Here is a 22,901-nt window from a genome sequence, read left to right on the forward strand (position 1 = left end):
TTCTGCAAAACACTACAACTTCATCAGACCAAAGATACCTCTTCAACCATGTGAATAAACAGGATGTGATGACACTAATTGCTCCTCTGAGAGAGCTAAGGTCTCCAATTAACCACCCACACCCATTCCCTCATGAGAATGGGTCAGTCCTGGAAAGTAGAAATGTCTCCAAGGGGAACACAGTGAGCATTCTGGATCAGGCTGTGACTAGGACACTTACTGATTCTGCTATCCGTGCCACTGCGGAGACAGTCAAGCCAAACAAGTCCTCTCCTCTCAGATACGCAGGGAAAAGCTGCAGCATTTCAGAGTTCTTCCTCACACATGCCACAGGCTCCAAAATTTTATCCCAAACATCTATAAATGAAAAAAAATTGTAACGATATATTTCCTTTTAGCTAAACAAAGAGAAAAACTGAACACTGTTCAAACCCAAGAGAGGGTGAAGAAGAGCCTTTCATAAAGACCTGCTAGCTTTCAAATAAACCTGTTGGCCAGCAATGTAACAGACATGTTTGTTAAATGTCAGCAACTTAAGAGACTCACTGAAATCTGGGGGAAAATTATGCCACCTTAAGACACCAAACAGTAAACATGAAAGAATTCAGTGAATTCAATTGGATATGTAACAAAGAAAACACTCAGTTAAAAGTGACTAATTCCATTAGCAATGGCTACAGATAGGCATTCTCTCAGATGAGAATTAAAACACAAAACTGAAAGTTTCTTTGGAAATATCTTTAGACTGTGCCATATTTTTAAAACCATGAAAACATTTTAAAAGCAACTCTTTAGTACTTTTTACATCAATAAAAATGAAAAAATAGACATGCCCAAGAGTACAAAATCAAGTTTCTAATTCCCAGCTCTAAATCTGAGATAAGATAATATCTTAACAATCCTTTATGCTCTCTGCTTTCTAGTAATTGACCCTGAGAGGGGCTCGAAGGTAAATGACAGGCAGGTCTTACCAACTCTTCTGTTCAAACCTGTATAAACTTTAGAGCAAAAAACAAGGTGTTGTAATACAAAGAGGCTAAGATTTGCATTGATAAAAAAAATCCCATGAAATTTTCATGTAAAAAACAAACACTTGACACAAAACATTCATTTGTCTTACAACAGCAAACAAGTAGATCTTACCTTTAGGCGATGAATCACTTAAGACCAGGTCTTCATGGCCTTGCTCTACAATCCTGATGACAAATACTGGCCGCCCATCTTTCTCCTCAATGGAGCACAGGTAGCGGCACCGCCGGTTAGCATAGCGTGTGCTCCAATATAACCGGCTGGCTTCATATCCCACTGGGAATAGTGCTTTAGGAGAGTGGAATGCTTGCATCTGTTGTGGAAGCAGCTGACCAATGGTGTGGAAGATGAGGCTTCCAACACGAAAGGTATGGTCCCGTTCTCCCCGCTGCACGATGCTAGCAATCTGTCGCACCTCATCGCGTTGTACATAAACCCTCCTGAAGACTGCAAAGTAACTCAACTCTTGCTCGTGGATTCCCTTTGGTTTGTGCATGGGGCAAAGCATTGTTTTGTCCTTAAAAAACATGCATTGTGCTTTAATGGCGCAAGTAAAATGATAAATGTTGGTGCATCGAAATCTGTGACATCCACTGGTGGCACCTGTCTTATGACAGAAGACACATTTCATTTGTAGTCCTCTCCTCAGAGCTAGCTCGACATTTATTAAGGCACCAGCCTGTGTCTCATAGACCTCTGTGGACCACAGAGCACAATTCAAGTGGACCCACAGGTCCAAGTCAAGGTTGAGCAGCCTTGCTGGTCCATCTGTTAGCCCATCACCTTCTTCATGACAAAAGCAACACTTTCGATAGTCTTTGGGCACAGGATCAGGTTTAAGAGAAGTGCCCAGTTTCCTTAGAAACTCATCAATTTCGTCCTCACAAGGTGGTTTAAAGGTCCCCTTGGGAATGACAATGTGAATACTCCACTTCTTCCACTTCATTCCTCTCCACTTTTTATTTAGTGGTCTACAATCTTCAAGCCCACCATGAACAGTTCTCAGCCGAGGCTTTAACTTGACTGTCACCTTGAGCTCATCAGGCTTTGACTCTACTTTGGCTGCTTCAAAGGCTGGAGGGAAGGCTATGGGAGGTGAAGGAGGAGGGGAAGCTTTTTCCTGGAACTGAGGGAGACAGTGTACATCCAAAGTGGAGATGTTGTTGCTGTAATGGTGAAATGCTTTGGAAGGCTCCTTCATAGGGGACTGTGGCAGTGGAGGAAGGCATTCCTGGGCCGCAAAAAGAAACCATGAGAAAAAGGAAGGATTCACATGTCCTCAAAGCAATTCTAGTGAGAAGTTTAATAGTATATGACTTAAGGCATAGGTGAGTGAATTTTTAGGCATAACAAGTAGACCAGAGGATGGTTATTTAGGGGTAACAGAAGATGAAGAAGGTAAGGGGCAAATGGGTCCCTGTGACAAAATCATAATTTGGAGAATGTTCTGCTCTTGAACTTTCTTGGGACATCCCCCTTCCTAAATGTAACAAAACAAAAAAACCAATTTTTAGAACTAATTCAATTTGAGCAACAGATCAATGTTTTTAAGAATGTGGCAGCATCACCTAGAAAGAATTCATCTCTACTCATTAATTTTTGTCTGTTAATCTTGGACTTAATCTACTAGTGTGAAAGAGCAGAAAGGAAAGAAGAACCCTGCCAGTGTGTAAATAACTTGGATTCTCTGAGTCCCTCAGCTGAGACCAGCTGCTCAAGGAGTAGGGCTAGGTGAAAAGTGCCAGTACCTCTCAGGTATGAGGTAGCCCATCAGAATCTGAACAGTAAAGCCTTATGCTCTCATCTGCTTACATTCTTATCCTAAGAGCAACATCATATTAAATACACGGGCCACTCCAGGTATCCACTTAAGAAGCTACACGATAAAAACCTACTCCTACTCTCTAGGAATAAATTTCAATTAAAAGCATAAATTTATTTGTAGGTTTAGATTATATTGTACTAGGGATTAATACATGTCAAAAAGTAGTGGTTTTTGAATACTTTTTTGTAAGAATCACATTAATAAAATTATTTTGAAGCCGTAATGAGTGGCAGTATTGCTTTACAGGAATTGTTTTGTTCAAAATACACTGTTAAAATGCATCATTTGAACAACTACATTGTTAAATATACAGAGCAGATGAATATGCACAAAATGGTTTCTAGTACAATGCAAGGATAGACAAATTTTTTTAGAAGCCCTACTGACCAATAAAATAAAAGTATCAATCTTTAGTAAAATCTTTGTAATTAGTATAATGCAACATTCTAGTACACTTTTAAAATGTAGTTGAGTTAGGGGATGGAGAAAGATCAGCAGTTAAGAGCACTGGTTGCTCTTTCAGATGGCTAGAGTTCAGTTCTCAGCATCCACATGGTGGCTTATGACTGGTTGCTATTCAGCTCCAAGAGGTCCAACGTCCTCTTCTGGTCTCCAGAGGCACCATACACATGACATACATATACATTCACACTACGTATTTAGACATGTATATAAAATTGAATATAAAAAAATACAGAAGAATTTTTTAATGAAAGCATAATTAATCTGTATACGGTGGCACAAACTTGTAATCCCTGCACTCTGAAGGCTGAGACAGAAGGGTGACTGAGAGTTGAAGGCTGCCTTGAGCTACATAAAAATACTCTTTCTCAAAATAAAAATAAGATTTTTTATTTTTAAAAATAAAACAACCAAGGGTCCCAGGCAAGAGGCCAAGGCAGGAGGATTATGAGTGCAAGGCAGCTCATTTAGACCCACCTCAACAATCAAAAATTAAAAGAGGAGCAGGAAATAACTTAATGGTAAAGTAGTTGGCTAGCAAGTATTGGGCCCCAAATTCAACCCTCAATACCACTAAATAAAGGAGTATTAAGATGTAATTTGCACCTTCCCATTTTTTGTCGAATAGGTTATTTAATAGGGAAAAATATAGTTGAAGACTATTTCAGGCTTATCTGTCAACTCAATCAGTATCTGATTAGGATTATCTACAAGAGCTCTCTGAAGAAGAGACATGTAAGTAACTCATAAGGCAGAAATCCCTTTTTACATACTTTGCTCACTTTACCTTGTTTTCTGGGTTTTTTGCTTGTGCAGTTGATGAATAAAGAATAAAGCAGTTATTACTACAAAAGACAATATCCTTTTCCATCCTTTTGGTGTTCTCTCGGGAACCCTGAAAAACAAAGGGGCATATGTGGAACCTCAATAAAACATAAAGTTAATGAAACCAGTACCCACAAGGACTGCTAATTCTCAGATGATATTCAAAAGTGAGTGCTTTCTATCTTCCAATTGTGATGGCACTGACCCAACATTCATCCTCAGACAGCCAGGGCTATATCTATCTATCTATCTATCTATCTATCTATCTATCTATCTATCTATCTATCTATCTATCTATCTATCTATCTATCCATCTATCTATCGAGAGACCAATGTCTTTAAAAAACAACAACAAAAACAGAAACTACGCTGGTCAAATCTCATTGCATTTAAAAAATGTGTCCCTCATCAATGAACAATTTAACAGGGTGTTGTAGCTATTTGGTTTGAAGCTGAACACACCTAATACGTATATTGTGTAATTGTATATTGTGCCCCATAAAGCACTTTGTTCTGTTACAGGAGTCATTGCCAACAGCATGGAGGTAGGGTGGGTCATTAGAAGAAGAGTAAAATACCTTGTTCACAAAGGTCAGATCTTTGAAAGACTTCCGCACACCACTACCAAGAATAACCACTTTGCAGTGACAACACCACTGAGGTCGGAGTGATGCACTTTCTGCTATACCATGACTGGAATCTTTATATCCAGAAAGACCTACAGGCAATGGACTTTTGTTAGCAATTAAAACAGACCAAAGATACAAGTATTACACAGTATAAAATTAAACTATAACAATCAATTACAACATGGATTATTGACTTACTTTATATTATGCTTTAATGAAAATCTTCTAAGTTATGGTGACCAGGCATCTAATATTTGACACTAAAGTAGAAATAAAGGAAAACACCCACTCCCAAATAACTGGAAAAGGAAGCTAGCATGAAAGAATCAAACAAAAGCAAAGCACTAAGATCCTCAAATGTGTACAGGGCATTAACAGAGACCAGACCCACTCCTTGACAGGTAAGGTGATACTGCGAGTTCTGTGGGAGATAAAGAGCGATGGGTACAAATGACTTATAAGACTTACAGCATTAGAGGGAAATAAGAATCAAGGTATATTTCGAGTAAGGACTGAGGGATCAGAAGAGTAAGTCTACATATACAGAGTGCATCTCCTACGATAGAGAGGTGAAGGTTAAAGCAGAAAATGGAAAGAGAAATAAGAAGCAGCCAGTGGATAAGATGGCAAAAAGTCAAAACTTTAACATAGGTGACTTTCAAAAAAAAAAGAGTTCAAAGATGAGAAAGGAGAAGCAACCAGATTATTGAAAAAGTTCAGGGCAGACAAAATACTACAAGGAATCTGGGGGATGAGGAGGTGGTGAGAAATAGGGCTGGTACACAAGATGCCACTGAGCTAGAAAAAGCAACTTCATGGCAGGCCTGAGGAAGATGTGCTAGTTCTCAGCTATGGGGACCTAGGCATCCCTGTGGAAAGAAGGAGGCCCTGCAGAGGGCATATAAAGGCTAATTGAGGAAGTGACAGCAACAGGAGCTGAGCAGAACAGACAAACAAAATACTATCTATGGCCTCATCTGCAGTCAGGGCTACAGACAGTCTTGAGGCCAGCATGATGCCATAGGGCCAGAGCACAGAAATTCACATCCCGTCACAGAAAACAACAGTCAGAGAAGATTAACTTAATCAAAGATTACACACCAACACATTGCTTATTATTTGTTAAAAATTAAATCAAAATTTCGAAAAGAGTAGGCTTTTTAACTAAGAATGGATTTGGAGTTAACAAAAAGCTCACTAGCTCACCATTGCTTGTTGGAGGAAATGGTACATTAGGCTGCTTCAGCCGGTAAGAGCTTGCTAATCTGGGAGGATTTGCAGATCCTGGTGGAGGCCCACGAAGAAGCAAATGCTGTCGATACTCCAAACCTGGGTTTACTCTGTGGCTACTGACCAAACCCATGGATGGAACATCTGGAGCATTACTAACCTCATAGCTGTTAGGAATTCTCACGTGAAGAAGGTCGGAAAACGCAGCCACAACACTGCTAATGTTCTGAAACAAAATTTAAACACTGTTTTACTCACCTAGAAGAAAAACGAATTACTGAGAAATTAATACTTAGGATAATTCTATCTTCAGGATTATATACAGTATGAAAAAAACCCCAACTACTCTTATTTAAACTTAAATTATTTTCATAAACTGATAAACAAAGCTTTCATAAAAAGTAATCTTCAGAGTTCCAACTAACACTGGGATTTATAGACAGTGATTCTAGCTACCTTAGTGTCTGAAAGGCCTAAAAGACACAACAATAGGAAATGAGAAGGCCCTCATGGTACTTATGGGAAAACTCCTATCTAGCTCTGGCAAAAAGTCCAACATGGTCCATAACAGTTTTGCAGACAACCAAAACATCATGAATTTTAAGTCTGACCTTCAACAAAATGTCTCTATAAAACTTCGAGTTTTTAAAACAAGTCCTTGATAGATCCTAAGTGCTATCAGCATCAGCTGCCTGTAGAAAGTTTCTACTGCTTTTATAGACTCGACTATTGACTATGGTTTATCAATGGTGAACTTTCACAACATGGAAAGTTGTGGAAAGGCTTCTTTCTAGAGCTTTCTAAAAAACACACTTTTACAAGAGGACATGTACTCTCAGCTCCTATTTTTAAGGCTTGGCTTAGTTCTCAGATAAACCTCTTAATAGTACTAAAGAACAGCCTGGACGTCTACCCATATCTTTTGTTTTGCTACCCCAAATTCTGTTTCATTGTGGGTCACTGATCAAGCTTTAACAACAGGACACACTCCACAGCATAAGATGTGATGCCATCTTTTACCTCAGCAGCTGTAGGATGCAGGGTGATTGCTACAGATATAAGACCAGATCTGGGACCATTTGGGGATGAACCAAAAGGTGAAGTAAAAAATAAAGTGCCTGTCTCAGTTTTGATGTCATTTCTTCTTGATTCTGAACCTAAAAGGGGTGGGGGAGAAAAGAGTAGTCATAGCTTCCACAGTCAAAATATTTACAACAGTAACTTGATAGACTAAATTAATAAAGCCAATCTCTTACTTTTCCCAGAAATGCTTGGAAGAATTGGAATGATGGGGGATGGCACTGGTTCCGGAGGCTCTTCTTTCACCAACGACAGATCTGGGTACCTATTCACCTCCATACCAACCACACTCTCAGGAGAAGATGAAGGAACAAAACTGTCAGGAGTGTCCCGTTCACCATAGTGATCCTGTATCCTGAAAGAGGAGTATACACATCCCTATGTACAATTTCACTAGGGTTTCTCACCAATCCCACAACTATTGCAGGAAGGACACTCTCAGTAATAGCAAAATCATAGCAGCAACTAGATCAGTTATTACTCTGCTAAGAAAACATAGTAAATAAGTTTACTACAAAACAGTACAAACGTCTATTCCTTTGACAAAGCTTAAGATGGAAGTTAAAGGCCTGCTAGAAGGAGATGTTCAGACTACAGCATAGCATGGGAAACTGACACCTTGGCAAAAAAAAAAGTCACTGAGATAAGAGTCACCCCTCATGTGACTACAGATACATCTTTACTGTTGTATAACGTGGCAAGAGAAAACAGTTAACTGTGGTGCTGTAGGCACTTAATTTTCTTAAATAATAAAATACAGTGGTGGGGGCAGGGGAGAGCAGACTCCCTTGTCTCAACCAAGGTTCTTTCTGGTTTACCAGAAAGATGGTGAAGCTTCAAGTTAAGAGTATGGAATGTTGTCATGAATCTTCTATCTTTCATTTCTTCTACTCATACTTAAAAAAAGACATGAAAACGACTGCTGGGCAGTCATATAAAATCCACGGAATAAACATTGTGTTGGATCACCAAATACATACTTCCGAGTATGATTCTTTCCCAAGGCTGGAAAGAATTTCACTCTACTGATACAGTTGGGAATTCCTAGCTGTGAGGTAAAAGAGAAAGGAGACATGGATTCCAAACCCCAACAGGTGACACTTCCAGTGGTTACAGAAAAAAATTCTATCCTGTTGATGTGTCCAGTCACAAGTTTTCTCAATAAAGTAAGACACTTAGACTAAATGGACATCTCGGAACAGAGATCCATCAGATTTTCCACGAAGAGATAAAAGTCTAAACAAGTTCATACAGACTCTTAACTAGGTGGGGAGTAAAATTATCTACTAAGCGAAGCTGATTCCCCCAGTAAGATTACTAGAGGCAAAAGAACTAATACAAATTGGTGATGAGCAAGACACATTCTTTTCCATGATAGCACTCTGGTATCTATGATGGTTGATCTCTAATTTTAGATATCTACAAGTATCAATAAATCCAACAAATTCCATAAGCAGCTTAGAAAAGGAAACTTTGAAATACTTGGTATGGAGGTTTTCCCATAACTTTAATGTCTATTTAATTATCATGGTGTATAACGCTTAAGTTATGAAGACATTAAAATGAACAAACTAATTACACTTTAACAGTAATGATGCCTTGGGCAGTTTATATTGAAGAGTAGTTTATACTTCACAAGTTTTTATATACTATATAGTATATTTATATATATACTACACATACATTATACTATATAGAGCACATATTATAAACTATATAATAGTGCATATAGTATATACCATATATTGTACACATATATACATAGTAATATATATACTATGTAGTATACTATATACTACTCCTAAACACATTATGCTAAGCACATATTTTAAAAGGATCAACTAATTTTTAAAAGTAGCTTCTAAGGCCAAGAAATGGTTCAGTGGTTAAAAGTATTGGCTGCTCTTCCAGGGGACCCAGGTTTAATTCCCAGTGTGCTTATAACCTAACACTCTAGTTCCAGGAATCCAGTGTCCTGTTCTAGCCTCTGTGGAAACCAGGTATGCATGTAATACTCAGACATACATGCAGACAACAGACAGACAGACAGACACACCAGCGTCTACCTTAATTCTTCATGATTATTATGAGGTGGTGTTGGAAGTGAGGCAGGAACATCCACTGTCTTCGGACCTTGAGCAATAGCTCGAGCCAGCAAGTCATCCTGAGGTCTGAAAGGCACCTGAAAAGGCTTCGGTCCTAAAGTTCTGGCAACTGGAAAAGCAAACAAATAGAACCAAAGTATGTAGGGAGGGCAAAGTGGATGGAACTGTATAGTTCTGTGGACATTTTGATATACACAGCTTTCAAAAGAAGACTCTTCAGCGGTGTAAGTTATCATACCTTCATGGCTCACCAACACGCCAGCTTTTCCAGCAAGTTCTTCAGTCGTTGCAAAACCATTTGCCATCTTCTGGCAAGCCATAGGAGGTGGTGTAGGAGGAAGAGAGGCAGGGGGTGTTGGAGGATTACTTAAATTATTCTGCTGCAGGAGACCAAAAAATTTTAAATTATATGCTACTGAGCAAATATCCATTGACCTTGCTAAAACCTAATTCTGTGAATTTTTAGCACAAGGAAGCAAGACTATATGAAACATAATCCAGAGGCATTTCCATTTCGAAATGCACAAGAATAAACACACACACACACACACAGCCATGAGGTTATCAGAATGGGATGTTGTTATCCAATTGCCTACTTAGCCCAGCTAGAGCATTCAGCTTTGAAATGAAGAACCCAATTTTTGTTACACTTAATTTTATTTTATGTAACTTTTCTTAAGTTTTATAATTACAACAACCAATGAAAAGCAGCTTTAAAATTGAATAAGTCGCAAAAAAGCAGTGACATATTCCTTTACTCAACTTTCATTAAAATATATCCTACTTTTATAGAAATGCAGAGTTTAACCTATAATTGCAATTTACATTTCAGATGAGAACCTGGACTATCCAAGATCTCTAAAAGAAGTAAAAAGAGAAAAAAAATTACTAAAGATACCAAATATACTAAGAAAATTACAACTGGTTTTCAGTTATCTCTCTCAGTCACCAATTTGTCATTAGAGTCTTGGTCTCCCCAGGAGTGCTGGCATCACCCTGTGATAACCACACATAACAGTGCAGTGTAAGGGAGACTTAGAGAAGCAATGCTGAAGAGCAGCCTGCAAGGAGGAGTTCTAACTGAAGACCAGGCCATGAGAACAGCAAAGGGAGCATAGAGACAGTTATCTTAATAACAGAAGAAAAGCCACCAGAAAACAGACACTCTCACAGATTTCTCAAAATAATTGCTTTGTTTAAGTCAGATGCGAAGTAAAGTGATCTTACAATGCAATCATAAAAATATTTAAGAAGTAATATTAACTTGATTGACTTTATGCTATTTTGGTAACCTAAGAATTAGTGCATAATTTCAATTAGCACCTAAGTTATTTGATGAAATATATTAAAACTTTTAAAACTCATTTTCCAAGGTAAAAATCTAACCATACCCTTTATTCCCACTATGTACCGTCAATTTGATTCATTTTAAGAGTTAACAAAGGTTACAAGGAAGGAAAAACGTGTTTCCTCAATATGGAAAGATACAATGGATATTTTCCATCATTTGTATTCTTATGTCTATGAAATTTCAAGTATACATATTAGAAACACTTAGCCAGATACACTTTGAATCTTCTAGCTGACCCTAACTTTCAGTGAAACTTGGGAGACTTCATGTAAACTAGATGCAAAACTAAGCCACATTCCTCAGTAGTGGGAAGCTCTCCAGCGTGAAGCAAGGCAGCACCCTGGCAAAGAAACATACCTTGTAGATCAACTGAGAATAGTAGTCTGAGACCCCTTCAAGGGCGGCACTGCCAAAAGTTCCTAGAAGTCGAGTCCCACTATTAAATTGGCCACTGCCATAAGGAAGAAAGTGCGCAAAGTTCACTCCAATGATCGGTTCCATTAGAGGGAGCAGAGAGAGCTGCTATTAAAAAACACATTTAAAAGTAATGTACATGATTAACAAACATGGAAGTGTTTTGGGGCTTCCTAAGACCTGAAGTCAAATAAGGATTGTGAAAAATAAGACTTAAAAAATTTCAAGATTCAAAATGCTGGAAACTACAGAATCTCTGGGATATATGTAAAATAAGTTTTATTCCCATCTGTAAAAGAGATGCCAACATGTGCCTTTCCAAAAAACATGCTCCTTATCTTTGTTCAGTACGAACCAGGCCATGAACTGAGGCCAGGCACCATCAATGGGAATGGGGGTTGGGGGAGGTGTGAAGTGTGTCCCCTCCCCACATTTGTAAAACCACAAAGGTATAACAAGCAGAGTTTAAATGAAGAGTCCATGGCTGCATGTCTTTGGGTCCCGAGTCACAAGAAATGGGGGAAACAATGCTTCCTGGTGTTGAGGCTGCTCCTTTTGAACATATATAAATCTTGACCATCATCTACCAATCCATCTACTTGAATATAAATCTCAAGTGCCAATAAGATAAAGTGCAGGTTTGCTAGCAAACAAGGTTTATTAGTTTCCTTTCCAGATGCCCTTTATCCCTGTAGCTCTCTATTTTAATTAGGAACTAACTGCAATTGTAATAAAGTGAAAGCTTCCATTTCATAGGGCTGAAAAAGCACTTGCTCTCTCCCCTCCTGGAAGTGGCAAGGGCTGTTCTGACAGCTCACCTGTTTCAAGTGGGTGAAGGAGTCAGAGCTGGAATACACAGCCTGTTTTTCCTCTTCATCCTTCTTCCTTTTCTTTGAGCGAGGTGCTGCTTTCTCCCCCGTCCTCTGAGTCCGTTTACTTCGCTGTTTCTTGGTTTCACTTCCTCCATCTGATTTTGGCAACTGGTTGTTGCCACCTCCAAAACCACCTTGCATTTGAGCCCCCAAAGTTTGCTAATGTAATTGGAAAGGTTAAGAAGTAAGTAACTACCCACATGTTTGATTCTTAGTTCATGCTAGACCAGCTCCATCCTGTGACTCACATTTCTAACATGGCATCACATGTTAAGAAGGGAATTTAACACAGTGAGGTTTGCTGAAATAATTGTTTCCCCTTCCCTCTGCATTCAGGTATATTAAATTATGAAAAACAGCCAGCCTCAGCATTGTAGGGAAGTTTGAAACTCCTAGATAGAATAATGAAGTATGACTCCTCACTATCTACGCTGAAGTCAGGAGGCACCAAGCCAAATGACTGGGCAGCTTTGGTACATTTACTTGTACCAAGTTATTGTGCCTTGGTGATTTATTTTTGATCCCCTATAAGAGTTAGGAACTGTTGAAATCTGAGACCTGAAACTAATTCACAGGTTCCAGGAACATTTTAAAGCCCATGCATCTGAGGTGAGAGAACAGCTGCTAGAAAGTAGTAAGATGTCATACTGATCCCTCAAACTAGTGTCAAATCTTACATGTGAATGAAAAACCTAACGGCTATATACTTAGTCAAAAATAAAAAAAAAAAGAGAACGCAGATGATAACAAATTAATCTTTTCTTTGCTTTTAAAAAGATATATTTATTTCGTTTATGGAGGTGTGCGGCTGTTTTATCTGTATGTATACATTGTATATACACCATATGCATGGTGGGTGCCCGTGGAGGTCAGAAGAGAGAACTGATCATCTGAAACTGGAGTTACAAATGGTTATAAGCCACTATGTGGGTGCAGAAACTAAACTCAAGTCCTCTGCAAGAATCCATCTGTGTCTAGCTTCCTTTCCCTTCCTTTTGCCTTCATGGTTACGAAGAAGTGAGAGTAATATAGGCCTTGAAAAAGATTTTAGCTAAGACTATAGGTAGCAATATCAAAACATAGGAATATTTTTCATGCTTTCTTATTTCTAAAATTAATATTAGTGGCTTGTTACTGATAACTAGAGCTGCAAAACTTAGTTCAATTCTGCATATAATTTTTGAATGTTTCAAAAATTATAGTTTCTAGTTATGTTCTGAGTAATATCATATTGATGGCAAAATTATAGATAACGGAAAATAGGGCAATGATTTTAGCTTATGAGCTATACAGTTTGTCTGAACTGTTGGTTCTGGTCTAGTACTACAAAAACAGCCATATGCTTTTTACAAATGAATTGGCCATGGTTCAATAAAACTTTTAAAATTCATGGACAAATTAAAATTTCAAAAGATTTTCATTTATCACAAATGACTACCTTTTCTTAGGTTTCTCCCAACCATTGAAAAATACAAAAAACAAACAAACAAAAACATAACAAAACAAAAAAAAACCCATTCTTAGCTCATACAAATAACAGAGGAGGTTGAAGCAGACTTACATTGCCTGTGCCTGGGTAGATCCCTGATTCTCCAAGAGCAGTATCAGAAAGAGAAACAGAGCAGCCCCTGGTCCAACCTTAAACCAAATGAACCAGCAATCTCTGCCTTACCAGGGCTACCATGATTATGTAAGGAAGCCTGCAGCATTTCCCCAGCATTAACACATCATATTACCAGGGGAATCTTGATGAATGATATAATCTGATTTTACAACTATAGCAGTACAAGAAATCTGGTATGTTGGAAAACCACCCCAGGTGACGTGCATGCTGCTGGTCCTCAAGGAGTGAACTTTCAATTGCAAAGGCCTAAGAATTCTGTAATTGGCTTATGAGAGACTGACCAGGCAAGCATGTTAAGTACGCATACCTCAGCCACTTTAAATGCTTTCAGACATTATCTCTAATTTTCACAATTATCCTAAAAGCAGATATAACTATTTTAAAGTACAAGTAAATTTTTTTTATTTTATTCTTATATTATTTGATGTTTTGAATAAAAGTTTTATTTTGTAGCTCAGGCTAGCCTCAAACTTGCAGCAATCTTCCTGCCTCAGATTCTTGAGTGCTGAGATTATAGGCGAGTACCACCATGTATAGCTTCACATGGTTTTTGTTGTTTTATTTTAATCAGAGGGGTTTATACCTTGTGCTCATAATCATATATTAGTTTCTGCTTTTTATACTTGACATGTGCCTGCTTTCCTGTGCCATTAAACATTCTTGTATGGCACAAATTTTAGTGTGAACATGCTGAAGGTAGATACTATGTGAGTAATACCATAGCAGATGTGATGTGAACACATGATCCACACACATCTGTGATTGGTCAAGTCAGGAAGTTATCTACAAGATTTCAGAACCAAGTTTCACAAAAGAAAAAGAAATTAGGAAAAGATAGGGAAAAAGAAGGGGTGCAGCACACGGAACAGAGAGCACAGTGGGCATGGGACCAAGGTCCTGGGCATGAGGGCATTCAGCATTCCCAGAGGCAAAATACCTTGGAGACAGCAGCCAGGGATTGGGCCTAAGCAGTATATTTACTGGTAACAAACAACCAGAAAAGCACAACCACAAGATGCACTGTATGCATGCATGAAACTCTCAAAGAATAAATTAAAAGAAGGAAGAGACCACAACCGCAAATTAGACAAAAGTAACAACTGCTGGGGCAACGCTCAATCTCTACTGAATGATAGACGACAACAGAGAAAGATTATAGCCAGCCAATTACAGCCAATCCTTGTAAGAAGACAAGTGTCATAGTTCTTAAAATTGCAAGTTTGGACAAGAAAAAACACTATTGAACTTCAAGTAAAATATGAAAATTATAAAATTCCAACTGAGCAGCATCCCAGGGAAGCTGTCTGAGTGCATTAAACCATCACTGTCTATAAAAGACAAGGAGCAAAGCAACAAACAGATCTATTCCAAAGACAGAACACCTGCTTGTGGAACACCTTAATGAAGCTCACTGAAATGGGGTTACCCTGTAACCAAAGTGTGTACTGAAAACTGTCTGTCATAGAAATGAAAAGAAAGTCCAATGTTAACACTTAAAATGGGTAGAATATCGATACATAGAAAACTACAAAGATGGAAATAGTATCCACATCTAAAATCGTGTGTTTTATGACACCATAGGTTCCCAATAAGGGTGATCCCTGAGAGTACTCAAGGCAAGTAAGACAAGTGCAAGAGCTGTCTTCTAAATTTTAAAGAGGCTAATGGAAATTATGCACTTAGAAAGGTTCATACATACTTCCTTTGCTATAGTCCAATTTGGTTGTGATAACCAGCTGAAAGGCATACATTACAACAATATGTTTGTTTTACATCACAAGCAAAAAGTTACTCATATATTTTGTAAATACAAGCAAAAACAGGGTTCCATAGAAATAAAAAAAAATGTTTCTTTAAAGTAAAAAAAGCTGCAAAATAGTTTTAAAAATAGTAATTTGTTGATACTAATCCACTAAAATAGCTTGAAAACAAAGGTGAGTTACAGTTTTCACAACTGACACTTACCAATCCTTCTGCTGGGCTTTGCTTCTCAGCCAGTTTACCGTCCTTTGCAGAGCTGTCTCCTGAAGACAAAGTGCCCTCAGGCTTTGGAGTGAGAAGGGAAGAGGCCTTTTTATTTTTTAACAAGTGTTTCAGTAGTTCATTTCCTGTATCTCCTTTGGTAACAGGGGCTCCGGCAGAATGGGAAGGACACTGTACTGAGGAGACAGGACCAGCCATGGTGTCTTCAATCTTACTACCAGTTTTCTCTTCCACATGGGCCTCCTCCTGATGTGGGCATGACTCTGTCTCAACCTTTTCCAGCTTTATTTCTTCAACTTTGTTGGGGGGTTCCATGGGGTTCTTGTCTGCATCTGAATTAACATGTGTCTGTTGATTTAGAGTTCCCTTTATGAATTCATTGCTGGGATGTTTATTTTCTGACTCTATACAGGGCTGACCTGTTGTGATACTGGGAGTGGGTGGGCAAACTGGCTCCGCTGCCTCTTGTTCTCTTTGCTGAGGAAGCTCACTGGGTGTGCTCACTGTAGGAGTGGAGGTAGTTTCAGAGATGCCTGGGGTGAGTGGAGCAGTTGAGTCTGAGTGAGGGGTTGATGGTGCTTTGGTGGATTCTGCATCATCATCTTTTTTCTTTTTTCTTGTTCTTTTCTTTTTCCCCTTTTCTTCTGGGATTATGTCAGAATACAATTGAATGAGAGACTGGCTTGATCCTGGATAATTTTGGCCCTGGGTTATAGCAGGGTCTTGGCCACATGGGACATTGCTATTAGCTCCTGGAGGTGTTCCTGATAAAACTGGTGGGAATGGAGGCCTCAATGGGGAATGCTGAAAGCTGGACCCAGAAAGACTTCCAGGTCCTTGCTTAACAGAATGAAAGTTTGGGCTCCCCCCAGAGGCAGATGGTGAATCTGGAACAAAGGAAGGAGGTCCTATTTGCCTTCGCTCATTGGTTTGCATGAAAGTTTGGTTTGGGGATGAATGAACAGACCCTTGTTGAACATTCTGCTGCTGTAAAACTGGCCCCATTTGCTGCTGGTGTTGTGGAGACTGCTGAAGGGGTCTTGAGGGTTGCAAAAAGTCACAGGGTCTGTCAGAAGCGTAGAACGGCATCTGGGACACAGAGGTCCTGTTGACAAGCTCAGCACTCATCAGACCATGCTGCTCCATCTCCATTCTCTGCTGCAGAGCTCTCTGTCTGTCTACTTCTTGCATCAGTTGGACTCGCTGCCTTTCCTGCTGTTCTCGTAAGCGTTCCTTTCGTTCCCGCTCTTGAAAGCTTTCACTGAAAGGGTTGTTGTCATCAAATTCCACTCGAGGTGGTGGTCCACTCTGTGGATTTGCACTTGACACTGCCCCTGGGGCAGGTGCACAATTTTTTATAGATAATTGGGTAATTGGGGGCTGAATCCTAGGAGGGTTAAGGGGGAGGTGGGCAGGAGCACTGTTATGTTGCCATCCAGGTAAACTGGGCATTCTAGCAGGGCTGGAATGGCCAGGGATGACTGCTGTGTGCTGCTGATGCTGAAGCTGCTGTGGCACCATGGGGAAGGTGGGTTGGCTCATGGTGGGTGGAGTGGCACCTGGAACAAGAGGTGGCTGGGGCTGAACCCCTGGCATAAGGATGGGAGGGGCTAGGGCACACTGTTGCTGCTGCTGTTGCTGCTGCTGTTTGATCCGATAATCTTCAATCAATTCAGCATGCTCTTTCTGTTGTTTACGAATCTGAAACAATAAAGGTAATTATTACTAAAGCATATATAAGGAGAAGGCAGGTACTATACTAACATTCTGGTTGACAGTTTTGATGGCTTATGATCTGAGTTAGATACCTGGGATCCACATGATAGAGGTAGACATCCAATTCCTAAACCTTGTGACCACATGTATGCTGTACTACATTTGAACATGTATACACAACTAAAAATATTAAAATAACTTTTTACTTGTGAAAGTTCTTCACATATTAACTGTCCACAAAAAATTCAAAACTAATTTTCTGTAAGAAGTATTAAATTCATATGCTATTTAAACCACAACAATCTAACAGTAAGATAAAACAAAACAACAAAGTATAATGTCACAGAAGTCACATTAATATACGAGGTAAGAATAATTACTAAAATTGTAACCATTTAATAAGATTTTTTATTTTGTTTTGTTTTTTGAGAAAGGGTTTTTCTGTATATCACTGGCTGTCCTAAAATACATTTTGTAGACCAGGCTGGCCTCAAATTCAGATATCTGCCTGCCTCTGCCTCCTAATACTGGCATTAAAGATATGCACCACCACATCTGGCTAAAATTCCATTTTTTAATCACATAAAATGATGTTTTAAAATAAGAATTATTAGCAAATATGCCATTTCCTCTCTCAGATTAAAAAGATTGGTAAAATGCTAAATTTGATTGGTGACACATTCAAATTATAATTTCTGAAACCTGTCTAAGCTCTGAAGAGATTATTTTCAAGTTTCTAATTAGATTCCTTTGTTTTGTTTGAGACAGGGTCTCTCTCTATGCAGTCCAGGCGGGCCCCAAACTCAGAGATCTGCCTGCTTCTGCCTCTTGAGTGCTAGGATTAAAGGCGTGCACCATCATACCTGGCTTTATTTTTCTTTGATTCTTAATATATAATTACAAAGGTCAATTAATTTGTTCTTTTAGACAAACATTGTGAAGATGTAATGCATTTTCTGAGGACAACCACCCACTCATTCAAAGTTGAGGAAGAAAGTCACAAAGTGACACACACACTTTAGAAAGCCGTCACCATATACACTTTGTATTAACACATTTAACCCAGTACTTTTAATAGTAATCGAATTTACGTACTTGATTTCCAGGGCAAGCTAGCATGTATTTTGCAAAATAAAAGTGGTCAGTCTCCTCTTCGGTAGTGTATAACTTCTATCTTTTTGTTCTTTTAAAGTTTTGTTTAAATCTACTTTATGTATGTGGTGTGCCCACATACAACAGTGTGGGTGTGGCAGTCAGAGAACAACTTGCAGGAGTAGTTTCCATCCTTCCACCAAGTGAGTTCGGTGGGGGTGGTGGGGTTTGAACTCAGCTATAAGGCTTGGGAGCACACACCTTTACCCACTAAGCCACCTTGCCAGTCCATTCCTACCTCTTTTTGGTCTTTCTTACTAGTTTAAAGGTTGGAACTGAAAAATTAGACTAGATTAATGACAGGGGCCATGAGATGTACAAAGTACACGGAACAATATCTGGAATATGTGCAGAGTCCTCCATATCTTTCTTCTGACATCTGAAGAAAGCGCACACACATATGCATGGAATTCAGGCCAACTTTTAGGGTTGATTCTGTCCTTCCACTATGAGTCCCAACAATTAAACTAAGGTTCTCAGGCTTGGAAACAAGTGCCTTTACACAATGAAGTTATCTCAAAGCCTGTCTCTGTCATTTCTTACTACTTCTAAAAAACATCACTATTGGTGGGGATAAAAACTCAGGGGTAGAGTGCTTATCTGGGATAATGGTTAGCTTGTCAACTTGAGAGATGTGCCTCTGGGTATGCCTTGGAGGGAGTTCTCTTGACTATGATAACAGATGTAAGAATATAAAATAAATCCTTTCTTTCTTCCTTAAGTTATGATGTGAGATGTCCTTCTGTATAAGTGTTGTTTTTATTGGTTAATGAATAAAGCTGTTTTGGTCAATGGCTTATTAAAGTAAAGCCAGGCAGGAAATAGTGAGAGAATAGGCAGAGTCAGAGAAACAACATGTAGCTGCCAAAGGAGAATGATATGCCAGAACTTTACCTGGTAGGCCACAGCCTCATGGCAATACAGATGAATAGAAATGGGTTATAATTTCAGATATAAGAGTTAGCCAGGAATAAATATGCCTAAGCTATTGGCCAAGCAGAGTTGAAATTAATACAGTTTCTGTGTGATTATTCTGGTTTGGATGGCCATGGACAAACAAGCAGTCTCCTTCTACAAGTTACTACTGACTCAGCAGCAGGAAAAGAAACTATGACAACCAGTAAGTGAAAAGACTTAGGTTCATTCTCCAGCTCACACAAACAAAAATCTATAAACTACTTTCTTACTGAGATTACAGTGTGTTACAGACAACTATGTGGTATGTATGGGTCTGCCTAATTTTTCAAATAAAGTATATTATCTCATAATTAGGATTTCATTAATTGATTTGCAAAAAACCTAGGCTTTTATCAAAATTATGTTGGTTCTACTCAGCAAGATACTTTTGAGATAAAATTAATCATAAGCAGAAAAATGAATAAAAATATTATGTAATTATCTGCTTTAAAGAGAGAGTATTTACCATCAATGAACATAGGTCCAGAGAATGAATCTAAAGAGAAAAGATGCTCTCATTCTGTAATAGTCCTAGTTTGTTAATCAATGAAAAGAGTATAATTACCATGTTGGAGGTACATTGTGCTGACATCTGTGTCTTGAACGAAGAAAGCTGCATCCAAAGCTCTAATCTAACAGTTAACTAATGAGCAAGCATGTAACCTATCCTGGACGAACTTGCCAGTTTCTTTTAAGTATCAAGTGGTTATGATAACAATACTTTCAAGTTGTAGACAAGGTCAGATAAAACAAGAGAGAGGGGTTTCCTGGCGTGTTTCATTACACAGGGAACACTTCTATTTCTATGAACCCATACACTATGAATCTCTTGTCTGCCTCTAGTAATAATATTTTTGATTTCTTTATATTTTGCAACTTAAAACAAAGGCAAAGTTTAAGTTCTGGTGTACAAATCTATGCATTATTAGTACACAGAGAAATTATAGTCATTACCGTAATCAACAGAAAATTCGCCCATGTCTCCTCTTTAGAATCAAACTCTTTCTGTCTTCCCCATAGTTACTCCTAATATATTCTTCATCTCTGTAACTCTTATCATTACAATGTTACATAAATTATTGAAAATGGCTTCTTTTTACTCAATGTAATACTCTTGAATACAAGTTGTATGCATTATCAGCAGTTTCATTCATTTTATTACTATGTATTGTTCCAATACACTAAACTTTCTTTAATTATCCCAAAACTTTGGTGGTGGGAGGTGGTGTCTTTTTCGCTTTTCTCTCCTTGAGATGGGATTTCATTGTGTTACATAGGCTGGTACTGAACTCATGAACTCAAATAATTCTCCCATTTCAGCCTTTTCAATTAGCTAGGACAACAAGTATGTGCCACTGTGTCTAGCCTATAAACATTTATAAGACCCCAATGGTACTAATGCATTAAGGTAAATAACTGAGTGAGCTATGAACTCATCTTGAACATTTCATTTTAAACTTTTAAAATTCAAAGTAATTTTAAAACTTTCTTTTCAACCTTAAACAATTCTTAGAAATACCTAGTATATAATGAAAGAAAACAGCAAAATGGTTTCATTTTTTGGAAGTAAGTCCCTTTTTGCTGTGCTTGCTCTTGTACCTTGTAAAGGTTTATCACTCATATTAGTTTAATAAAATGTTGATTGGCCAGTAGCCAGGCAGGAAGTAAAGGCAGGCAACCAGACTAAGAGAATTCTGGGAACAAGAAAGGCAGAGTCAGATGCAGAGGAACCAAGATGAGAATGCCTCACTGAGAAGAATTACCAAGTCATGCGGCTGAACATAGGCAAGAATTAGGGGTTAATTTAAGTTGTAAGAGCTAGTTAATAATAAGCCTAAAATAATAAGCCAAATAGTTTATTAATTAATACAAGTCTCTGTGTTATTTTTTTTGAGACTGAACAGCTGTGGAACCCAGAGGGACAGAAACTTCTGTCTATACCTTTCCAAGATATTCTAGTTTTCTTCTTTTCCTCTTTTGTGTTACTGTTTTTTGTTTGCTTTGTTTTTAAGACAGGTTCCTCTTAACAGCTCTGGCTAACCTGTAGACCAGGCTAGCCTCTAATTCAGAGAATTCTGCCACCTGAGTACTGGGATTAAAGTTTACTGTTACTGATTTGAAAGCACTTGAGAATAAACTTAGTATCTCATGTAAGTTAGGTAAGCACTGATAGAACTGAACTGCTCTATCCTTTACTTAATGATGATTCTTAAGATGAAAATAAGAAATAAACATAAAAATATAGTATGAAATTCAGGCAATGATGGCCTATGCCTTTAATCCTAACACTCGAGTATAGTGGCATTTCATTTGTATTTTAATAAATAAAGCTTGCCTGGGGAACAGGAAAGTAAAACAGCCACACTGGCAGCCTTACAGACCAGGCAGCGATGACATAAACCTCTAATCCCAGTAGTGACAATGATACACATCATTTAATCCCAGTAGTCACAATAGTTTGCATAGAAACCAGGTGGTAATGGTGCACACCTTTAATCCCAGAACTAGAAATGATTATAAAACAGGAAGAGGCAGTTTTCAGACAGTCTCATTCTGAGATTCCTGGAGACTGGATTGCCATTTCGGATTGAAGTAGAGCTAAGAGCCAGTGTCTAGCTGCTTTGCTTTTCTGACTTTTAGGTTTAACCCCAAATTCTGTCTCCGAGCTTTTATTAATTGTGTATCACTCGGGAGGCAATCTCTGTGAGTTCGAGGCCAACCTGGTCTACAGAGTGAGTTCCAGGACAGCCAGGGCAACACAGAGAAATTGTCTTAAAAAAACAAAATCACCAACCATATTTATAGTCATTCAAATGCTATATATGAACTTTCATTAGAAATCAGAGACCAAAAGACATGGTAAAGATAAACATGGAGGCAATCAAGTACTTGTCAGATCAGATTCTCATTTCAACAAAAAGTATCTCTGTTAGCCTTAACCTATCAAATGATATGAGAGCATGTGTATGGCACGGTGACTTTAAAAAAAATAAAGTGTATGTGTGTTGGGGGGGGGTTACTATGTAGCCCTATCTAGACTGAAACTCACTATTTAGACAGGGATAGCCTGGAATTCAGAGATTTACCTGCCTTTGCCTCCAAGGTGTTAGCAGCTACTTCCTCAGGTATTAAGAGGTCCTAGTGTAGTATAATTTGCATGCCATTTAACAGCATAAAATAAAACCCTGAGCCATTGAATAAATGCCACACAAAACAGCTCTTTAATGGTGAACGACTTCCATCCATTTAAAAACTTGTCTAGTACCTGCTCGAGCTGTTTCTGAACCATACTCTGCTGCTCAGTAACATGTTTGAGTTGCTCTGCATCCTCTTCAGGGAACTCTCGCCCTGCCTTCTTGGCTGTGCGCTGTTTGGCTGAAAGAGCTTTCTTGGATTTTCTGTGTGCACCAATTTGTTCTTCAAGGTATTTCTGCTGCATCTGAAGAAGCTGCTGAGTCTCCTGCAGCCATTCTTCATACTGTTTACGTTGGGAATCATCTGAGGGGAAAATCAAAATTAAAAATGTGTTAATTTTCTAAAGAGTTCAAGATTATTAAGAGTTAAACAAGTTATTTTGTAAGAAGATACAATTTCTTTGTGAATATTTAAAAGAAAAATTGAAAACAAAATTCTAAATATTAGAGCCC

At 38.4% G+C, this 22,901-nt stretch overlaps 1 protein-coding gene across 9 annotated transcripts in view; it reads right to left on the reverse strand.

The window, feature by feature from the left end:
• Kmt2c (lysine methyltransferase 2C) overlaps positions 1 to 22,901 on the reverse strand; it is a 213,338-nt gene that overhangs the window by 11,726 nt on the left and 178,711 nt on the right. For 4 of the 9 annotated variants that reach the window (XM_085691118.2, XM_085691116.2, XM_085691115.2 and 1 more), the window contains 13 exons: positions 22,520 to 22,752; positions 15,412 to 17,130; positions 11,769 to 11,981; positions 10,894 to 11,058; positions 9,424 to 9,565; positions 9,147 to 9,294; positions 7,257 to 7,435; positions 7,021 to 7,157; positions 5,977 to 6,226; positions 4,720 to 4,859; positions 4,104 to 4,211; positions 1,144 to 2,260; positions 221 to 357 (listed from right to left, as the gene is read on the reverse strand). In XM_085691118.2, the coding sequence (XP_085547244.2) occupies positions 221 to 357; positions 1,144 to 2,260; positions 4,104 to 4,211; positions 4,720 to 4,859; positions 5,977 to 6,226; positions 7,021 to 7,157; positions 7,257 to 7,435; positions 9,147 to 9,294; positions 9,424 to 9,565; positions 10,894 to 11,058; positions 11,769 to 11,981; positions 15,412 to 17,130; positions 22,520 to 22,752 (4,688 nt within the window). The remainder of the gene's footprint in view (positions 1 to 220; positions 358 to 1,143; positions 2,261 to 4,103; positions 4,212 to 4,719; positions 4,860 to 5,976; positions 6,227 to 7,020; positions 7,158 to 7,256; positions 7,436 to 9,146; positions 9,295 to 9,423; positions 9,566 to 10,893; positions 11,059 to 11,768; positions 11,982 to 15,411; positions 17,131 to 22,519; positions 22,753 to 22,901) is intronic. The other 5 variants (XM_085691113.2, XM_085691117.2, XM_085691114.2 and 2 more) reach the window with 5 other exon arrangements.

This window comes from Myodes glareolus, chromosome 6 (genome assembly GCF_982192425.1).
Source record: "Myodes glareolus chromosome 6, mMyoGla1.1, whole genome shotgun sequence".
In the NCBI taxonomy this organism is placed as follows: Eukaryota; Metazoa; Chordata; class Mammalia; order Rodentia; family Cricetidae; genus Myodes; species Myodes glareolus.